Here is a 22,172-nt window from a genome sequence, read left to right on the forward strand (position 1 = left end):
ACAACGATGATACAAAGAGTGACATTAATCAGGATGGTATGGATGGAACTTTAGAAATAAATAAAACTTTGAGGGGCGGAATGGTGGGGAAAGAGATGTCATGTGTTGATTCGACACGGAATGGTGCTGCAATAACACACGGGATGATGGGAGGTTGCAGCCCTGAACAAGGGGGGGGGGGGGGGGGGGGGGAAGAGGGGGATTAAATATAACATTGTACCAACCAATCAAACAAGGGAAAATGAAAACAGTAATATTCATGTAAGGACCACAATCATGGTATATCAATGGATGCCACCATTTGGTTATCCAAAAATACAACCAGAGATTCATTAAGATTTCAAGTAAATCACTTTCCAATGGAGAGGAAAAGTGCCAGATGAAAACTGAGAATAAAAAGTGACGTGGTCAGTTAGGATAGCTCAGTCAGTTGTGCGACAGCTCGCTGTCCTCTCTCTCTCTCACCAGGCAGAGGTTGTCGTGTCAAGTGGATCCTGAGTTTGGCACTGACCCTATGACATTTTATTCTCTGTTTTCATCTGGCACTTCTCCATACCCTATTTTCTCATCAGATCAATCAGTTCCACCTTGATCCAAGGTCTTGAATGACTGCGATAGAGCTGTGATGACACCATAAATACGATCAATATCATTGGTTGATGGGGGGAAAAAGTACGTAAATATTCATAAATCAAATGAATCCATCCATATAAATGCAAAGCTCACTACAGTCATAATTTGAGCATTCTGTTCCATGTTGGGGGAATGCATTTGTCAGCGATTATGTCCCTTAGTTGTGTCCAACTTAGTGAATATGATGAAAAGGAAAACTTAAGTCTTAAAAAAACCCCCACATTTCTCATGACTTAATGGTTTCTATGGGTACGACAATCACAAATTCCACCAACTCATGAGCACAAGCTGCAACGTGTAAATGACAGTCCTGTGTGTGTTTGTGTCCTTGTAAATATTCTGTCATCAATCAAGGGACTGAATTGGGAAGGGAATGCATTCACTCCATTTTATCTTCTTTTCCTTTATGAATCATTTTGCCAATCTGCACTGATGAGTTGTATTGAGTGGAAACACTGCTGGCGGCAGATTACATTTATCTAATATCCATACAAACTCATCCAGACACTAATAGATGACGGTTGAGCTGAATTGTAAGAGACTTTTAAATGTGATCCACTAGAACAATCGCTATGACATCAGGATGACACCATGGCATCAGGTTGACACCATGGCATCAGGTTGACATCATGGCATCAGGGTGACACTATGACATCAGGGTGACACTATGGCATCAGGGTGACACCATGGCATCAGGTTGACACTATGCATCATGTGACTCTATGGCATCAGGGTGACACTATGGCATCAGGATGACACCATGGCATCAGGTTGACACTATGCATCAGGTGACTCTATGGCATCAGGGTGACACCCAGACAGACATTGAAATATGTCACTTTACATGCTGATCATGAAAAACATTATAAATCAATGAACTTCCAATGTGGAGAATAAGCTGGTTAAAGGTCAACTTTTGTAACTCTGGTATTTTGGCTTTGAAAACTTCACTTCACAGCTTATAATAAAAATTATATAAAATTAATGCACTTCAAATGAGGAGAAAAAACTGTAAAATGTCAAATGTTGTAAATGGTGTAACTCTGTACCACTTTGAAATCCAATCTCCAGCATCCAGGTAACCCAGACACAATACCAGATTGAAGTGACGGGTAACAAATGATTGACTACAAAGAAAGTGGATGATTTGATTTCTAGTAAAGCTTTCATCATTTAGTATAATCTAATCTAGCCAAATAAAAACAATAAGAACTCTTTGCAAGGTAAAGCTGATGTAGACAATTAGGCAAGACGTGTCCCTGTCATAGAATACAACAACAACAAAAGACATATAAAAAAGTAAAGCAATAAAGCTAGGAATGCTTAAAAAAATGAATATAACAGCTTGAAAAAAGAACAAAATTCCAAACAGTTGACGTATCGGGCTGAAAACTGAAAACCCTATTTCAATCCATATCAAAGACAATTAAAACGTTAACACATCCCATTCAATCCAGATTAACTGGAAAAATACAAAACTACTCTCCCATGATTGAATGAGATGTATTAACATTGTTCAAAGAAGGGTTTTTGGCCCAAAACATTCTGTTTAGTATTTCTTTAATTAAAAAAACAAACTTATATAAATTGTTTTGGCTGGATAGCTCAGTTGGTTGTGTGAGTGCTCGCTCTGTCCCCCCCCTCTCTCTCCTGGCCAGGGGGAGGGTGTGGTGTCAATCAGATCCTGAGTTCGGCACTTACAACGTGACTTTTTATTCTCTGTTTTCATCTGGCACTTTTCAATACCCTATGAACTATTTGTGAAAACGGTTACATCTGACAATTTGTAAACACAGACACATTTCGTGGGAGAAAATTATGTTGGAAAAGAAATGAAGTGTCAACACATGTCCATTTATACAATCTTAACAAATGATATGGATCATATCAATACATTAGTTTACAATAATGGTTACTATTGACATTTATATTTATCACAGATCTACAGTACCGGTCAAAGGTCATGAAAGATGGCAAGCAATCAATATCTCATAGCAAAGAAAGGAAAGCACAGAGCCAAACCATGACATTATTTACTGCAATACACTAAACATGTTTTGTGAGATTAAATGTTTTTGTAACACAAACACTAACGGAACCCTCAACCATCAAAAGGTTTCACAGAGCATCCAATGCTGATCATAGTTGACTGAAATCATATTCTGAGAAGGGTCCAGATAGGTAATGCCATTTGAATTCAAATTCATAAATGAAACCAATTGTACAGCCGATCATGTCCAATAGATTGTACTATGGAGGAAGAAGGGGGGGGGGGGGGGGGGGGCAGTGAGAATAGTGGTGGAGAGTTGTCTGTTGGCTCTCGTACATTTTACAACACCTCACTCATATGTACGTACACACTCTCACACACACACACACACACACACATTCGTAAATAATCACCCATAGGCAAGTTGTCAACTAGATGTAATCCAAAACATCCCTGAATCATCCCAACCGTTCTACTGAAAGTTGCCACCTCCCCAACCTCAGTTTGATCATATTTCTCCAATGAGGAGAGATTAAGCTCAAAGTAGCGATTGGATGGTATTTGAAACGAATTACTTCCTACCCCAACTCCCCACCACTAACCAGTCAAACGACACAATGTGCTATCATGTCGGATTAAACCAGGTCATGCTTTAAAAGGGGTCCTAACCAACATCAAAACTTTAACATGTAGGACGAGACATGATGCCTGCTAGGCGCTTTTACAACCTTATTCGTCTTTAGTGTCTCATCCATTGTGTTTAGTTGACTAATGGGAAACCCGAAACATCCAAATCATCTGTCTTTGTGAATTAAATTAATGGTTCTATTCCATTTTATTATTGCTATCTACTTCTTCTAGATTCCAAGCTACGAACAACATTTGAAATATATGCACATTTGTTAGTACACGTTAAGCTAGGGTTCAAAGGTGAATGTTTTAGCCAATCACACACGTTACACTAGGGTTCAAAGGTGAATGTTTTAGCCAATCACACACGTTACGCTAGCGTACAAAGGTGCATGTTTTGGCCAATCACAGATCTACATTGATGCCTCTGAGCAGTGAGTCCTCCAGGGGAATGGTGAAGTCGGACAGGGAGTCCAGGATGTGCATGACAAAGTTGATATGGCTGGGATTACGGAGGAATGAGTTCTCTTCGTACATCTGGGCAGTGATGGTTGTGTTGGCCATCAGGGGTAGCCAGCGATGCAAACATTGTTTTCTGGGGAGAGGTGGGAGAGGAAAGATGAATCAAAAGAATGAAAATTGGAGACAGGCTAACAGCAGCCAAACCAAATCTGCCATATGCAGACACAGAAAGCTGTATATTTGATAAAAAAAAAATATGAATCAGATCTTCAAAAAATATGTGTATCAAGCCAAAACTGAATAGTTTCCCTTAAATATAATGCCACTGTTAAACGCTTATAAAAGATGTGAAAAAAAGAGCTTTCTTAAGGAGTAAAATGCTTTCAATGTGCTAAAATCCCTTTAAAAGGGGAACCAAGCTAATAGCAAATAAGAACTGGGATCCATTACATTGATCATTATAACATCATTATATTTGCTACCAGCAATTGATAAATGATTCATATTCCAGAATGTGTTTAGAAATGATTTTTAAAAAGTCCATGTTATTAGATGAAAGCTGTCACATTGTGCAATTTTGCACGAAAAAAACTCCCATTTGATATCAGTTGTGAGTTTCCAAAAATATTTATAATTCCTTTTCATTTCAATAAATCAACCAAATAATTCACAAGACTTTTAGAGGAAGGTTGCTCATTACTCATGCTTCATTTGGAGTCTGAATGAAAAAAGTGCCCCTTGAAAATCTTGACAACAATAAAGGTATTCAGATTTAGCGCAATATCCACTAAACGTGCTCAAAGCACTTTACAAGGGGTCCCTAACCGACAGCCACATGTAATATGTAGAATAAGACATGACGCCTGTTAAGCGATTACAATTTTTCCGACAGAGACATCACTGTTAATGGCCAGGTACTCATTTTAAACCGGAGTACGGTGAGAGAATATCAGGGCTGCCAGGCAGGTTTGAAAAAATCCGCTCCAACCAAACGGTGTCTCTTGGACACGGACTGAATTTCAGAAATCACTACGGAAACTGAATTTTGAAGTAAGGTACATAAAAATGTTACTCTTTATAAATTAGCATTTCAATATGTTTAAAAAAAAAAAAATTTTAAGGGTTTTATGGCACTTGCAACACATTAAGGTCATATCAGCGCAAGTAAAAAGGAAGAAAATGGGATAATAAAAAGTTCTAGAATTACAATTAAAGCACAAAAGAAAAGGTAAGACAAAGGGGAGTTGGTTCAAATAGGGAACAGATGTAGATTCATTCCAAGAGCACACCGTCAAAGTACTTATTTTGAGATCACCTAAAAGTCTCATCCAGACACAAGCACTGGTCTCAACTTAGAGGAATACACTCAAATGTTTACAAATCATATATCATATAATATGTAAACTAAACATAATACAATGCATAACAGAGAGATGATTTACAATGAAAAAATATCATCTCCCAAAACTATAACTATACATTCGACTGTTTCCCTCCCAGCCAAGGAACTCCGGCCAGGGCCAGGACAAAACCAAGTAATCTCATTCCAAGACAACGACAGGAAACAATTGGAAAACAGGTTGGGGGGATAGAAGACACAGCATGTACCTCCCTGCCCACTATAGGAGGTCAGGATCTCCACCCAGGCATTTAAATATAAGCAATTTAGTAAAGATTATTGTACAATACATACCTTAAACAAGAGAGTGCAGAGTAGATAGAGGGATTTGTGCAGAAGAAATACATTAAACAAACTAAACAACATCAATTTCAGAGGCCCCACCAATCCTCAAAAAGTAACCATTCACTGCCCCATATTAATATTATCTACATATCTCTACTCATTCATCGTAAATGAGCTCCTTTCTAACCATAATAATGACGCTACTTAATTTTCGGGAGTTTTTTATTTAGTTTTTTTTTTGCTAATTTTTTTTTTTTTTAATGGCCTCGAAACTTCGCAAAACCGCGAAGCCGCTTTCAACCACAATCATCTGGCAGCCCTGAATATAAGTAAAGAGCATTTTCCAAGGACTCAACTATGCGCCGAGCAAGATTTGAACCCAGGACCTTCCGATCCAAAAGCGAGTGTCATACCACTAGACCACATAGCCGCACAATGTCTCCTTTCATTTGAACACATGAAAAAACTTCCCAGCATCAAACTCAGATAACAGTTAATGAAGGACCTACCTGATGCCTACACAGATAAAGACTTGGAATTTTCCGTCCTTGCCAACTGTGTCGGATGCTGTGTTGATTTTACCTACCAGGTCACAGAATAGCCAGTAACCAGCCCTGTACACATCGGTCAAACGTTTGGCTGCACTGCTATTCAATGTGTTTTCAAAGAACCCCTTCAGACGCTCTGGAAGGAAATAATACATGATAAAGAACTGAACAAGTTTGTATGAAAGGTGCCAGACAAAGCAAGAAGGAAAAATACATGAAAAAACAATCCCAAAAAAATCAGTCGACCTTGACTGGGGATTGAACCTCAGACCTTCTGATTACCGGTCAGATGTGCTACCATGTAAAACTAAAAAAAAACAAACCTCAACATCCATATAACTCATTTTCATGAATTCACCATGCTCAATGCGCTTCACGATATTTCCCCAGTTTGCCATTTTGTACTAAATTTCCATTTCATACAGTTCTGCTTGCCTGCAAGGCATGCAATATGTACTAGCATTTTTCCAATATCCATGATTAAATTTCCTTCTCTTATTTACCTGAAAAGGCCGAAACGTCGTTTATTTTGTTTTGTATCTTTTATAAGAGTCATTTTTACTCCCTATATTTTACTATACATTACCTATAGCTAGGTATGTGAGGTTAGATCAAAATACAATCCTGACTGTAAAGAGTAAAATGCAAGAGAATAGTAAATAATCCTACAAAATTGTTAAGAAAACAACAGATCCAAAGTCAATCCCCAGTTTACCCATGTAATCCCAAATGAAAGTCAATCCCCAGTTTACCTATGTAATCCAAAATGAATGTCGATTCACAGTTTACCCATGTAATTCCAAATAAAAGTCAATTCAAAGTTTACCCATGTAATCCCAAATGAATGTCAATCCAAAGTTTACCCATGTAATCCCAAATGAATGTCAATTCAAAGTTTACCCATGTAATCCCAAATGAATATCTTGTTACGGAATAGACGAGATGATCGGAATCCAAACTGGAAGACTTGTTCCATACAATTGACCAATCCTTTGTCTCCACACAATAGAAATGTGATGTTACCACGCTGGGGGAAAGAAACGGTGGACATGATTATGTTAAGTATCCATTTTAAACGTCATAAAACGTGCCTAAAAAGTGTGTATGAAACCGTGTCACACAAAGTAGAAAGGAAAATATAAGAAAAAAAACCCCATCCCACACAACAGTGAGGTGGGGAGTTGAACTCGGTACCTTTTGATTATGACACCAATAACGTATTGCTGTGCTACTCTGCCCTCTGTGATTGGTTACAATAATAATAATAATAATAATAATAATAATAATAATAATGATAATAATAATAATAATAATAATAATAATAATAATAATAATAATAATAATAATAATAATAATAATAATAATATAATAATAATACTAATAATAATAATAATAACAATAACAATAATAATACTTTGTTCATCCAGACGAAATTTTTAGTAGTATTACACTTGATTCACAAGTATTACAAGCCATACAAAAAACAGAAAAATACAAGAAAATAAAATTATTTCAATTATAATTCAACCTTCTTGCTTGCACTGAAGATCTGCCCCTCCCTCCCTTCCCCCTCTATCCAATTAATGCTCACCTCCTTTTCAGGCTTGTAAAAATGTTTGACAAGATTATTCACCGCTTGTCCCAGATTTTCCTGGATCTCAGCAATCCCAGATTCTGTAAAATAGAATGGATAAAATAAAGGACTTTTTTGTCAGGAGAAAGACTTTAGTGACCAAAATTTAAAAGATTAATTTTTCCAGACAGTTTAATCAATCTGTTGCTTTGTCTGGAAGATGCAGAAGTTTATCTCAGGTCGAAATAATCACAGATGAAGGACCAATAGCCTGCATTGTATTGTTCTCCTGTTGTGCCTGGCAGAATGTATGATGTCAAAGACAGGTGAGTCACTTAGAATTTTTTAAAAATATATAAAATTGGTCAAATAAACAGGAAATGGTATGTACTTCTTGGTAAATGGGCTTATGAAATTTCAAAAACAAAATTGAAATAACAAAAAGAAAAAAAAACATTTTTCATGGCCTAAAAAAATGTAAAAATTTCTCTTTCAAAAAATGTACAAAAAAAAACAAAATTAAAGAAAACAAAACAAAAAAGACGAAACAACCAATCCGACAACAGCAACAACTAAAGTCTTACGAGCTACTGTCTGTTTCCTTGGTGACTTAGGAGAGCAAGTCCTGGGAGGTTGGGACACAACGACCTCGTCCTCTGTGTCAATGGTGTGATGTAACAATTCTCCAACCAGCAGACGCTCTGTGCTTCCATCGTCCACACCTCGACCCAACCATCGGCCACAATTGAACCTTCATCACAAGTACAATATTCTCTTGAGTTATAATAATAATCCTTTCTTAAAAAAATATAGCTTTGTGGAGAACATTGTGCTTATTTGAGTCAATAAAAAAATTGATACAGCGCACAACTCTACTGAAAGATTTGAAAAATAGAAATGTATTTTTTACAGATAGATAAACAGATAACTTGATTTCCTTTTATAATTTAAAGTCAGTTTGAAAGTGCGTTAAGTCAAACAGATATCATAAAAAATTTACCGAAGACACTAACACCTCATGACCACACCCTCAACTCTATCTGTCCAGTAGAGTCCTTACTTCCGTTGTGTTGATTTAGCGGTGATCAGTGTTATGTAGTAGTGTGTTCTCATTGCGTGTATGTTTATGTGTGCGTGCGTGTGTGTGTGTGTGGTGTATACATATGTGTGTGTGTGTGTTTTGGAATGTGGTTGCGAGGAAGAAAAATAAAGGGGGGGGGGGGGGTGTCCATCAAGTAGAGAAATTCCTGAGCAAAGGGGGGGGGGGGGGGGTATGTGTGTTTGCTAGGAACTGTCAGATTGGCATTTTTCAGCAAATCGTGGCATTCATAGTGATATAATTCACTTGATCACATGACGGTATTCGGATTTACAGAAATTTTAAACAAGTTTCACCGATTAACAACATCAACGAAAATTACTGCTGATATTACTGTCGTTTTTATGCCATCGATGTGATAATTATTGCCTTGGGAAATATTTAGTTAAACGTTGTCGGCAAACTGTCAATTGGATCTGTCTAGCTCCTAGCCCGAACAAACCAAAAGTAGACAGATTCGGGGACATGATATTTTTCGCGTCCGCTTCAGATTTTCATTTGACCTCACATAAGTTAAGTAAATGGGAGACATTCCGAAAGCTTCTACATCCCCAGTATTCATTCAATTTGTATTTTCACCGTTGATCTTTTGTCAGGCGTTTATTTATTCAATTTGTCATATAAAAGCGTTTTAAAAACTCTAGAACAAACCTGGATAGATTTGTGAAAGTTTAAAATGTCCTAATTTGACCATTGTTTTGATTCTCAGCCGCCATTTTAATTTGTGAAGTATTGAAGGTAGTGCAAAGCACTCCCAAGTAAAGCGTGGTAAAGACTTGCGACTTATTGATATTGATATCTACTGACTGATAAACTAAAATCATGCCGAATAAAGCATGGCAGCGACGACAAGCACATCGATTAAAATGTGCATCTAATCGTAATCAAGCTAATCAAGAAAATGATTCTGGCAATATCGAATGAAAATAGTTCTTTCCCCGCGAAATTGCGGGCTTTTTACTAGTAATAATAATAATAATAATATATAATAATAATAATAATAATAATAATAATAATAATAATAATTATAATAATAATAATACTAATACTATATTATATTATGGTACCTACGCCATGACCAAGGTGTGATCCAGTCCCTTATAGTGTAAGAAGTTAAGGACCAAAACAAATGTCTGAGTGGATTTCTTCAGTTACTTTAATCAATTTTTCCCCCCAATATTTAAAATAAGCCAAAATGACTCACAAAATCGGCGAGCATGCGTTTGAATATTCGGCACCCCTTATCTGGAACTCCCTTCCAAGATATATCAGAGACAGTAATGATGCAGAATTCTTTAAAAAAACAACTTAAAACGTTTCTTTTTAATATGTAACACTGTAAAATTTATTGCTTTGTTTCATTCTGCATGTTTGAGTGAAAGTTGTCACGTTACTGTTAAGCGCTTTGAGCTTGTTGAGATATGGGGTAAGATGCTATATTATTATCGTTATTATTTTCTAAATGTCCATTTTTATGCAATCATATTTTATATAACAACCAATTTCATTTGGTTGCTTTTTGACAATAAATCTTTAATGGCTATCATTATTTTCTCTGGAGATTGTGTTTTGTTTGTAAATGTTTTACAGCACATGTGACTCTTAAAGTAGTGCCAGTAAAAAGTGTAAGGCCATGACACAAGATGTATGAGACAATACTGAGTATTTGGGTAAATTTTAAAAGACAAAGTTTGACAAACTACATTAACTTCCCCCCTGCCCCCTCCCTTTTTTGTTTCCTCTAAAAGATGAAAGACGGTAATACAAACACACAAAAAAAGCAAAAGAAAAAGAAGGTCAATGTATATAAATAATAATAATAATAATAATAATAATAATAATAATAATAATAATAATAATAATAATATAATAATAATAATAATAATAATAATAATAATAATAATAATAGATCTTTATTGTCCATAATTATGGAAATTTGTCATTTAGTTACACTTGTTATAACGTTAAATGATAACTGTAACATTGAACAGATATTTCACTCCTACTTATTTTCTCTCTCTCTCTCTCTCTCATTCACTCACTCTCTCTCTCTCTCTCTCTCCCTCTCTCCCTATCTTCCTCTCTTTCTTTCACACGTGCGATATACACAACATAAACATATTCATTTAGTTTTCAATTTGTTACAATTGTGGCAATTCGACACCAAAAATTATCATCATTATCAATTGGTCAGTTAATCTAACATTAAATAAATTAATCAGTTAATCAGTCAACGAATCAATCCTTGGTTTTTCTGTACCATATGAAATATTCAAAATTGTTATTGCTGATGGAACGAACGTTGATTTATACTTGTTAGTTCTACATTTAATCTGACAAAACCTTCTCCCAGATGGTAAAAGACTAAATTCATGGTATAAAATATGTTTTTTATTGTTGGTAATTGAGAATGCTTTCCTTTCTATTGCTTTTCCATGAATTCTTTCTACTCCATCAACAGGATGGTTTATTATTTTTGATGCCTCTTTGATAGATTTTGAAATTTTTGATTTATCTTTAAGTCGGCATCCGCCAAACCATATGGTGCAGCCAAACGCAATTACACTTTTAACCCCCGATCCTCGACCGCTGTATAAACGTAACACACCATTCCCACCTCACTGCCGCCGCTGTCGTTTAAATGTAACACACCTTTTCCAAGTGAAACGCGCATCAGTTGTAGAAACGTAACACAGACCCGACCTTGATTCAGTAAAAATTCCATTGTGTTCTTTATGAAATAAAAGCCGAAGTTTGATTGGTTGATATTATTAGTTTCAGCCAATCAGCAAACAGTTTATTTAAGCTGTTTGGGTTGAGTATGAAGCTAGTTTTTGACGTAAGAAATGACGCAATCAAACCCGTGTGACGCTATATGTTAGCTACGTCATTCAAACTTGCTAGGCAAGTACTGGGAACCGGTCGTTATTTCCGGTTGACCCCAATGCGGTACTAGAGTTAATCAATGAGTCATAAACTCTTAACATAGTTTTCTTCCTTACTTGAAATGTTCTCAATTTCCTTAGGATGTATAATCTTTGGGCAACTTTCTTAGATATTATATTAATATGTTGAGAGAAATTGAGGGAACTTTCGATGGTTATTCCTAAATATTTAAAATAGTCAACTATATCAACAGCATCTTTACCGATCGTCACACACTTTAAGTCGTTTTTATTTTTTACACCAAACACCTGTTCTTTCGTTTTTTCAACATTTAATTCAAGCTGATTTTGTTTACACCAATCGGTGAATATATTTATTTGTTTGGTGTATAAGATGTACAGGATTGGGGAACTCACGCAGCCTTGGGGATCCGTTCGACTACGTTCTTTTGTTGGAGATATGTTCACCCAATTTTACACATTGCGGTCTATGGGTCAGAAACTCTTTATACCATTTAATAAGGTAGTTTGGAATATCCATGTTGCACAACTTTTGAAGCAAAATATCTGTGTTCATGGCATTAAAAGCTGACGAAAAGTCGACAAACAGGATTCTGGCGTAATTCGAGGGCGTTTGGTCAAGGTGTTTTGAGATCGAATTTGTGGCGGTTAATAGTGCGTCTTCTACACTGAGATGTTGCTGGTATGCAAATTGGTACGGATCTAGCAATTTCAGGTGATAACATTTTTGTAGGAGCTCAGATTTTTATATATATATATATATATATATATATATATATATATATATATATATATATATATATATATATATATATATATATATAATATATATATAGATAGATAGTATGCGCTTAGCTAAGAAGCTCATAATATTGCCATCCGGAAGTATAACGGACCAAAACACAAAACTGTGTGTATCCATGAATGTTTATAGTCTGGTTAATACAGTTCAGTGAGCATTAGTCATAAACGCGGATGGCAAAAAACAATAACAAAGACCTGAGTGACGTCATCTTCGAACTATCTAGAGAGAGAGAGAGAGAGAGAGAGAGAGAGAGAGAGAGAGAGAGAGAGAGAGAGAGAGAGAGAGAGAGAGAGAGAGAGAGTATGTGAGAGCCCAAGAGCCCCGTACCTGTAGGTGTGTCCCGTCAACTCATTCCTGACCAGGACATATTCGACCAGCCATCTTGGCATCATGCCCGAATTGTCATGGCCGATACGTAAGGTGGTCAGGATGCCAAGGTTACGGTGCTGGAAAATAAAATATTTACTGGTTAGATCTTTGGTTGTTAAAACCCTCCCCTTACAAACAATTGGGGTCCCAATAGTTCAGTTGGTATAGCACTCGGTTCACATGCAAAGGGACCAAGGTTAATCCCGGGTGCAGTCGTGATTTTTTCTGACCCCCCTGTCCACCCAGCAGTGATTGGGTAGCTGGGTCTTTTAGATCTGGGGGAAAGTACTTTGTGATAGACTAGCGTCGTTTCCAAAGGGTAGCAAGGAATTGCTATTGTCAGTTTCACACTAAAGAAATTGGGATAAACTCGGTTCCATGTGCCTAATGGCTCTGAAGGAATACCTTTTTTTTTTTTTTTTAAACCAACAATTGAAAAATTTTCCTATTTGTTATAGTAAACAGACTGTTACAAGCAGTCTTGAAATGATAAGTCAATTGGGACTGCCTCAATCCTAAGACATTCATTCTATGACCAATCCATTCAAGTATCCGATTTGAGGATCTTTGCCAAAAGGGATACTTCCTTATGATTACAAAACATAAATCCGTATCCATTACATGTCATATGGGAAACAGGAAATATTGGATTGACTACTACTCTCTAATTCCATCAGTAATACAGTTAATTCCATTTATTAGCATATCAGATATATACACATTCCGGCAATTTACTACACTTGCTTCATCACAGGAGGTTTTTCAATACAACTTCTCCATTTTATCACACTTGTACAAATTCCCATAGTTGTGTAATTAAGTGAAGCGAATTGTAATCAACCCCCCCCCCCCCACATTCCCCTTCAAAAATGAAAACCCTATGGCGCAGAGCTGCCAACCTAAGTACGAAACAAAAGTGTTAAGATTGCATGTCAAAAATAATAATATTTTCAAGCAAATGACCTAATTGATGCGGTCAGCTTTATCATTAGCTAATATTGGAATTCAATATTTGTGAGGGCTAGGAATGTAAAAAATTCAATTCCGGTATCTTTATTCCTTTTTCTTTTTCATAAATAAATTTTAAGAGTAAGGAACTAGGGTATCAAACAAACCATTATTGCTACAAGACAGCAACTGTGTAAGAGATGAAAATCATGTAAAATGTATAGAAACTTTGTAAAAGTATGAGAGGAGCAGAGTAAATTGATTCTAAAGTAAGAAATCGTACAATTTAGGAGGAAAGCATCAAATCATACAGAGGTAAGAAAAAGCATAAAACTATGATTTTTATTGTGCACAGTTGGAAGCTCTGAATGGAGTATCAATCCAGGCTACCATCTCACCTCAAAGCTCATTTCCAGAAGACTTTTGGGAAAATCCAAGAGATCCGTGCCTCCCTTTTGGCCAGCCACTGATATCCAGACATGGGCACTGGTCGTGGAGCAGCCCAGTTTGGTGCTGGGGAAGATGAGCACTCTGTACGGCACCACTGGGTGGGAAATGAACACGGACATGAATTAGCTCTGTGCTGCTGTAAACTTACAAAATACTATTTCTTAATACTGGTCAGAAAAGTTTGATTTGAATAACAATGGGATAAGATGACCTCTAAAACTAAAAAAAAAAAAGATGTTTGCACCTTTTACTTCTATAAAATGTCAGGCTTGAAGCTTTTTTGACAAGTTGGCGGCAATTTGAAATGAATTGATGTCTGAAATGGAACTTTTTCTGGCCTGAAATGGTTTTTATAAATGTGTTTTGCCTGTCTATGTCAGTGTGTTTTTCCTGTCTATGTCAGTGTGTTAAAATTATCTCCACTTTTCTTTTGGTATGTATTTGACATTCAATAAGACTCACCTCCTTTTCATTCTGGTTAATTTTTTCCCCATTGTTATAAAATATTCAAGTTGAAATTCGAAATAAAGCCTCTGACTATGTCCAATGTCTTCATTTAGAAATTGTATGATAAGGACCATATCACGTACATTCTGATAATTGCCTCTATAACATTGGTTTTAAAAATTCTAGTTATGCCTTTGTTTTGTTTCCTTATTAACAAGAATATATATTGTCGTCAATTGCATCGATGTTATTTCCATACCTGTGTTAGGGAATGTGTTGGTAAAACAGAAGAAGTCAACAGCGTTCAGAGACAGCAGATGGTACAAGAATTGCTCTCTCTCATCCTCACATCGCAAGAAGGCATATCGCTTATACAAGTCCCTGTGTGCAAAGAAATAAAAAGTTTAAAGTCATTAAAAAAAATAAAATTGCCACCATCAGGTGATCTGGTCTGACTTATTTGACTTATGCCTCTTGACTCTGATCTGGTCTTATATGACTTAATGCCCCAAGCTAGCAAGTTTGTCAGACATTCCAGCTTCCACTGTTTTTATCTCTGTGTCAAAAGCTCTTGTATAATAAAAATTTTCAGATTTTTTCATGGTGTCACCGTTGTGTGGCTTGGTGATATTGTGGTATGCATCTCGTTTTTGGACCTCAAGTCCCCGATTTGAGTCGTACTCAGGTATAAAATGAATACCTGTCCAGCAACACCGATGCCTTTGTCAAGAAGAGTTGAAATAGTGTCTTACTAGCACAATATCTTATATGTTAGGAGTTGCTGTTGGCTTTAGACCTTTGTAAAGCATTTTGAGTACAATTAGTGGATATTGCACTATAGTAAACCTGAAGTTTAATTTCTTTTATTGAAAAAGAAAGTTGTTTTTATGTGTAGTAGCTAGAGTTATCATTGGGCTGTCTTACCACATGTTTTAATGCTTTGGATCATACATACAAACGTACAATTCTTTCCCAATCCCTTTATTACCTCGACAAGCTGGCATCTGACAAGAGTTGTTTTAAGTACCATGTCAGGCAGCCCCAGAGACCAGCGATCACATCATCCTCCACTGCCCAGTCACTAAACTTGAAGGTGGCTACGAAACCGTCCTTAGGGCAGAGGAGGACTTTAGAAGCTGGGTTGACGAAATAAATTTGGAGTTGTAGTCATATGCTACTACTGCTAGTACCCTGACACCATTTCCCCCCAATCCCTATATTACCTAACAAGCTGGCATCTGACAAGAGTGGTTTTAAATACACTGACAACATTTTCCCCTATACCTTTATTACCTCAACAAGCTGGCATCTGACAAAAGTTGTTTTAAGTACGCTGACAACATTTTCCTTTCCAAGGCCAGTCGGATCAAGGCTCTGGTCCGACCCACTTCTGTACGGATGTCTGACATCTGCTGGACTTTCCTATGTTGATACAAAACAACAAGGAGAAAATATAAGGAACAATTCTTTATTATTTGACTTTCAGAAGCTGACCTAAAAACCAAGAATGGAAATGTATAGTAAAATAAAGGAAGTCAAAATGACTCTATAATAAAATATACAAAACAAAATAATCAACGTTTCGGCCTTTGATCTTCTTCAGGTAAACAAGAGGAGGAAATATGTTATATTGACTAGAATTTGAAGTGACTTTGGGGTCGTGGGATAGCTCATATGGTTGAGTCACGATCTCCCCTGCCTGGCAGAGTAAGGTCTGATATTCGATCCCCAGTCGAGGTCAACTGATTTCTTGTGATGTTTTTTTTCTTGCTTTGTCTGACACCTTTCATACAGACTTGTTCAGTCCTTTATCTTAAACCAGTGCCTGCACCTTAATTTCTTAATTTAATATTTTCTAAAAATCCAATTATCTCCCTTCAGGTGAAAGACAGACAGCTACATAGATGAATAAAGCAGATAAAAGAAGAAAGATGAGACAATAGGAGACAAGAAGAAAGATGAGATAAAAGTCAAATTCACCTTAGATCACTTAGAAGTGACTTAGGCATTGGTCTCAAGACAGGTAACTCTATTCGTCCCTGACTGCTACGACGTCTGTGTGTCTTCTCTGGGGGACGATCCACCTTGTCCGATTCCATTGTGGAAAGATCTGGAACACAGAGCATAGTAATGGCATGTCATCAGATGATGAAACTGCTCAGAATAGGATGGAAAGTAATATCTCACATTTCACATCTGGTAGCATAAAGAACTGAACAAGTGTGTATGAAAGGTGCCAGACAAAGCAAGAAGAAAAATACAAGAAAAAAAACCATGCCAAAAAATCAGTCGATCTAGACTGGGGATCGAACCTCAGGATCCCCAGTCGAGGTTGACTGATTTTTTGGCATGGTTTTTTTTCTTGTATTTTTTCTTTCTTGCTTTGTCTGGCACCTTTCATACACACTTGTTCAGTTCTTTATCTTACACTGGTCCTGCTCCTTAATTTTTTACATCTGGTAGCAGCAAGGCAAAGTGGAATAAGGAAATGGAATGATTGACTCCCGTCTGCTGTATGACTGACTTTGGGGTAGGACAAATATCCCAAGCACATTTGGAATATAAAAATAAAAAAATAAAAAATTCCTTTATTCATCTCATAGGGGAAATGTGTCTCTAGAGTCTATTCCAAGGGAAGACTGGAATAACCCAGGCGTCAGCTGCAGTGCAGTGCCGCAAATTGAGCTAGGGCGAGGTGACTTGCTCAAGGCCACACAGCACAGCGACGGGTGATCGAACTCAGTACCTTTCGGATATGAAGCAAAGACCAGTTCTGCTGAGCCACGCTGCCCCTGCAGTGCTGCATTGTGGCTGTGGCTGTACCTGAGATGTTTTCAATCTTCAATGAATCTTAATTTATTTTATTTTAAAATCTTTTTTAAAGATTTACAAATTTTTAAAATCAATGAACTTATATTTAATCATATCTTGTAAAACTAAAGTTCAATAAAGATAAATCATCCTACTATTAAATTATATAATATTTCTAATTATCAAAATGTAAAACATAACAAATATTGCTTCTTTCACATTTTGTTACTTGACCCATGATTTATAATTTACAGATGTTCGTTTCCTACTGAATCAATAATAAAGACAAATTACAAATTCTGTGATTGATTTTAAATAAATTAAATGTAATTAAAATAAAACCATTGAAACGACAACATTGCCTTTCAAAACGACAACATCCATTTTCAATGGTGACATGCTACGGCCAATTTAAAAATAGACACACACACACAAACATATAAGAGAAAACTGAACATAAATGGACATTTAAAAGATTAGCATTTCCTTTGACTTGATCTCCATCCACAACGAACAACAATATATCAATATTTGTGACCCATCACGCCACTCTGGTTTGAATGGACTTCATAAGAAAAATGGAATTTAAAGTCAAAATAACCAGAATGTAAACATTTCAGGGTTTAGAAGATTAAAAAAAAAAATTCACTCTCTGAAGTGAAAAGTTATGAACGGTACAAAAATGAACAGAACAGAAAGTCTGTCCTTATTCTGATGTATTCACGTTTTTACTGTTTTCATTCTTGGCTGAAGAAGGGTTTTGAACCTAAAACATTCCATGTATCGTATTATTTGTTCTTTTTCGAAGCTGTTATATTCTGTAGTGTACAAATACAATACTTTTTACACTCCTTTTACAATCCACCTGTTCTAGCAGTTTGACTTTTATCTCCTCTTCAATGTAGTCATTTATTTCAAAAACCCAAATCTCATCAGTTGAGATTGATATCATTTTGAATTGATGAGTCGTTATTCCATTCAAAATGCCTCCTAAAGCTGTCAAATATCAACACTATTGTGGGTTATTAAAACTGTCCAATCAAATGTTTAGTACGAGAAAAACCCATAATATATTGGTGTGTGTTGTACAAGGATTACACATGAAGGCATTAAATATCAAGTATTAGAAAAAAAAAGCAGAAAACAACAGTATAATAAACTACTATCTTGATGAGTAAAAAATACTACAACGTTTTTTGACATGAATGGAGTGTTAGCAATGTGTACTTATTTGCAGGTCTGATAACCCAAATTGTTATGGGCTCATCGTTGTAATGGAAACACTCTCCAACCAACACAAACCATCGTCCATTACAACAGTGTTAAATCAAGCCCCCATGATTGAGTTCGGTTATCAGCCTGCAAATATGCACATCTAGGGCATTAATGTTGTATGAACAAATTTACTATTATAATCATTAATATTTTACTTTCAGTCGGATAATTTTAAAAGTTAAACATCATTGGAAAGCTTTTCACATTACAGTGCTTTGGTAGAACTTTCTTTTTCTTAACTTTGTACTATCCTCCCCCCTCCAGACACACACAACACACCACATCAATCTAATATTAAGAGGATTTAATCAGATGATGAAAACTGAATCAATACATTTTCAATTTTTGGTTTACCCATATGAAGTACTGGGCTGTGGCGGTGGGTCGACTGAATTGAACAATAAATTCGTAGGACTCCAAAGATAATGTTGGTTAGCTGCAGGTCTTCCAGGTTAGAATAATAATAATAACAATAATAATAATAATAATAATAATAATAATAATAATAATAATAATAATAATAATAATGATAATAATAATAATAACAATAATAATAATAATAATAATAATAATAATAATAATAAAAAAAATTAAAATAATAATAATAATAATAATAATAATAATAATAATACAGATATTAGGTTTTATGGATGTTTGGTATTTGCGGTAGCATAGTGTTAAATCTGGTAAGTTTCATATCTCATTGTAAGCGTTAAATTATGCACTGATATTATCAGCTAGATAGATGAATTTCAAAATAAATTGCTCAAATTTCCCTCTCAAAATCTTGACAATATTATATAATCACAAGACTACATAAAAATAATGAAACAAAGATGACAACATTTAAGTCGACAAGCAGAAGAAAAAAGGCAATAGTGTCCAATCTCACATCGAAACGACATATTTATTGTTGAAATATTCCATAGATTCTCATACAGTAAACATAAATATAATCATATAATCAAATCTGTTTCTTCTTCTCTTTTTTCTTTCTTTATGACTTTTGTGTGATCTACCCTTTTCACTTTGATTTCGTGGTTTGACCACTCTTCGTGCGGCTATGTGGTCTAGTGGTATGACACTTGCCTTTGGATCAGAAGGTCCTGGGTCAGAGCCTTGCACGGTGCATAGTTGAGTCCTTGGAAAAGGCTCTTTACTCACATTCTCTCACCATACTCAGGTGTAAAATGAGAACCTGGCTGTTAACAGCGTTAAAAGATTGTAATATCACCTAACAAGGTGTCATGTCTACACGTTAAATGTTGCTGTTGGTTAGGGACTCCTTGTAAAGTGCTTTACACACGTTCAGTGGATATTGTGCTATATAAAGGCTCAAGTATTTTTTTTTGTCTTCCTGTAGTATTGACAGCACAACAACTATTAGGCTGTGCTGACGAGATTTCATATGCTATTATTATCTGTCAACGTTTTAAAACTAAAAGGTGTGCGTGAACTGGTTGGTCTAAGTAACACAAATCTAAACTGAAATGCCTATGCTCAATTCAAAAAAAAGAAAGAAGAAAATGACAGAATGTGAACTCATAATTTAAAAAAAAAAACAAGACTTATTAATAATAATTAAATACAATTTATAAACAATCCAATGTTTTTTTACTCTATGTAAGTAGAATATCTATGTATTATGTAGCATAAGCATGAAGTCGTTCTTACAATTTATATCACTCCTTCCTAAAATAAGTTACTCATTCACAATGATTCGAGATGCGTGTAAAATGGTTTTGAAAAGGACACAATGCAGGAGCCTGACTTTTGTTATAAGACAAAACGATGTCATCCTGACCCAAAGATACTGCACAGTCTACAGAACCAAACCAAAAAACAAAACAAAACAAAAACAAAAAGAACAAAAACAAAACTAACAAACAAACAAACAAAAAACACCCCTTCCCAACTAAATAACAAACAAAAAAACCCCGACCCTCCCTGAAGCATGTAACACAATGGGGATGGTCATGCGTGAATACAAAATGATTGTACGGCTGTAAACACATCAAGATGGCCTTGGCTGCACACACATGGTATGTACACTTACCAACCAAAGGGGAACAACTGGAAGGGACGGATTCATGCACTAAAATGGATGCCGATATAAATATTTCCAAATGTCAAAATCTATGGTCAAAGAGCATCTTGTGGTACTGCACTACTCAAGCATTCACTCAATCCATGTGATCATTCTCTAAGATGACAAGTTTCCTAAAACCAATTTCCATTATCATTCTCCTCAGTTCCTTGTCACCTTCAATTGTGAAAGGCTGAAAGACTTAACTACATTAAATATTTGCCCATTACAAAAAAACAAAAACCAAAAAAACCCAAAAAAACAAAAAACAAAAAACAACCTCACAAACAAAAAATATACCCCCTCCCCCCGAAGTTTTTGGAGTGAATTTAACAATGTTTGAAAGCGAAACTTGGGTCATTATTTTAGTACTTGGGAGAAATGTAAGATGATAGGATATATGAACAAATGTGAGGAGAAGAAAAAGACAGAAGAAATGTAGGCCAGTAGCTAATCTAAGATAAATATAGCTGCAAATCTTTTTCCATTGACAGAAAAAATATATTTCTATTATCATGAACAATAAATATTTAAGTTATAAAACAGGATAACATAGAACTGGATTAGTAGAAATCACAAACGATAGAAAACTGCTTGGATGATAATAGTAGAAAAGGGGAGGATAAGAAATGAAATGTAGAAAAGAGTTACAAAATACAATAAATACAATAATGATGGTCAGTAATTGGAATAAAATAATAATCTGTTATTTCGTTGATGCACTCACAGTTGGAACCAATGAGGACATCATAAGATGTTTCCAAAACCAGCCAACCACAGGCACTTTTACATACTTTCCTTCTGACAAACCAATCAAAATGCAGTAAAACTTCCAAGGTTTCTTGCTAATAATGTTAAAACTAGGACAAATACTTGTAGTCAAATTTTCAAGGAACAATCTTTGACAGTGAGTTATTCACATGCATTCCAATTGTTTGTGTATCAACACTTGAAGATACAAATGGCAAAGAAATATTACTCTGATAATTTGAAAAAAAAACAACAAATAAATATGACAGCAATTGAAAGTAGAAAGCATGCATAATATACACAACAGTGATTATGTCTGGTGGTAGTACTGACTACAACAGGAGCAGGCGTAGGCTGGCAGTAGCTGCAGTTCTCACAATTAATAGTGATTGGGAAACAAACTATACACAAAGACACATTGAACAGATCGGTCAGCTGGTAATTTGGTGGTTACACGGTTGGGACAGACTGACCAACCGTCCAGGACTTACTACTCAATGAGATGGATCTGCCCAGGATTGTGAAGGACCCGTCCACTAAGGAGCGGAGGTCGATCAAGCTATTGCGCTTGGGTAAACCTTTAGAGAAAGAGGATGGGTGGGTAGGAATGACATATTGCATGAAATATACAGTCAAAATAATCACAGCCACTTTGTTCAAGACAGTGGGGAGTTATTGTTGAAATTATACTCAGTCATTGAGTAAT

The 22,172-nt window shown here is 35.8% G+C and overlaps 1 protein-coding gene across 1 annotated transcript in view; it reads right to left on the minus strand.

Annotated features, from left to right (window-relative positions):
• Positions 1–22,172, minus strand: part of LOC144967664 (DENN domain-containing protein 5B-like) — a 60,287-nt gene that overhangs the window by 6,262 nt on the left and 31,853 nt on the right. Inside the window, exons 14-24 of the mRNA XM_078905191.1 lie at positions 21,958–22,044; positions 16,525–16,654; positions 15,838–15,966; positions 14,804–14,925; positions 14,046–14,191; positions 12,658–12,776; positions 8,105–8,271; positions 7,539–7,621; positions 6,848–6,974; positions 5,909–6,083; positions 466–3,848 (exon numbers count right to left, since the gene is read on the minus strand). Coding sequence (XP_078761317.1) covers positions 3,659–3,848; positions 5,909–6,083; positions 6,848–6,974; positions 7,539–7,621; positions 8,105–8,271; positions 12,658–12,776; positions 14,046–14,191; positions 14,804–14,925; positions 15,838–15,966; positions 16,525–16,654; positions 21,958–22,044 — 1,475 coding nt within the window. The 3' untranslated portion in view covers positions 466–3,658. The remainder of the gene's footprint in view (positions 1–465; positions 3,849–5,908; positions 6,084–6,847; positions 6,975–7,538; positions 7,622–8,104; positions 8,272–12,657; positions 12,777–14,045; positions 14,192–14,803; positions 14,926–15,837; positions 15,967–16,524; positions 16,655–21,957; positions 22,045–22,172) is intronic.

The sequence above is a fragment of the Berghia stephanieae genome, chromosome 3 (assembly GCF_034508935.2).
Source record: "Berghia stephanieae isolate SIO BIC M18660-M18661 chromosome 3, UCSD_Bste_1.3, whole genome shotgun sequence".
Lineage (NCBI taxonomy): Eukaryota > Metazoa > Mollusca > Gastropoda > Nudibranchia > Aeolidiidae > Berghia > Berghia stephanieae.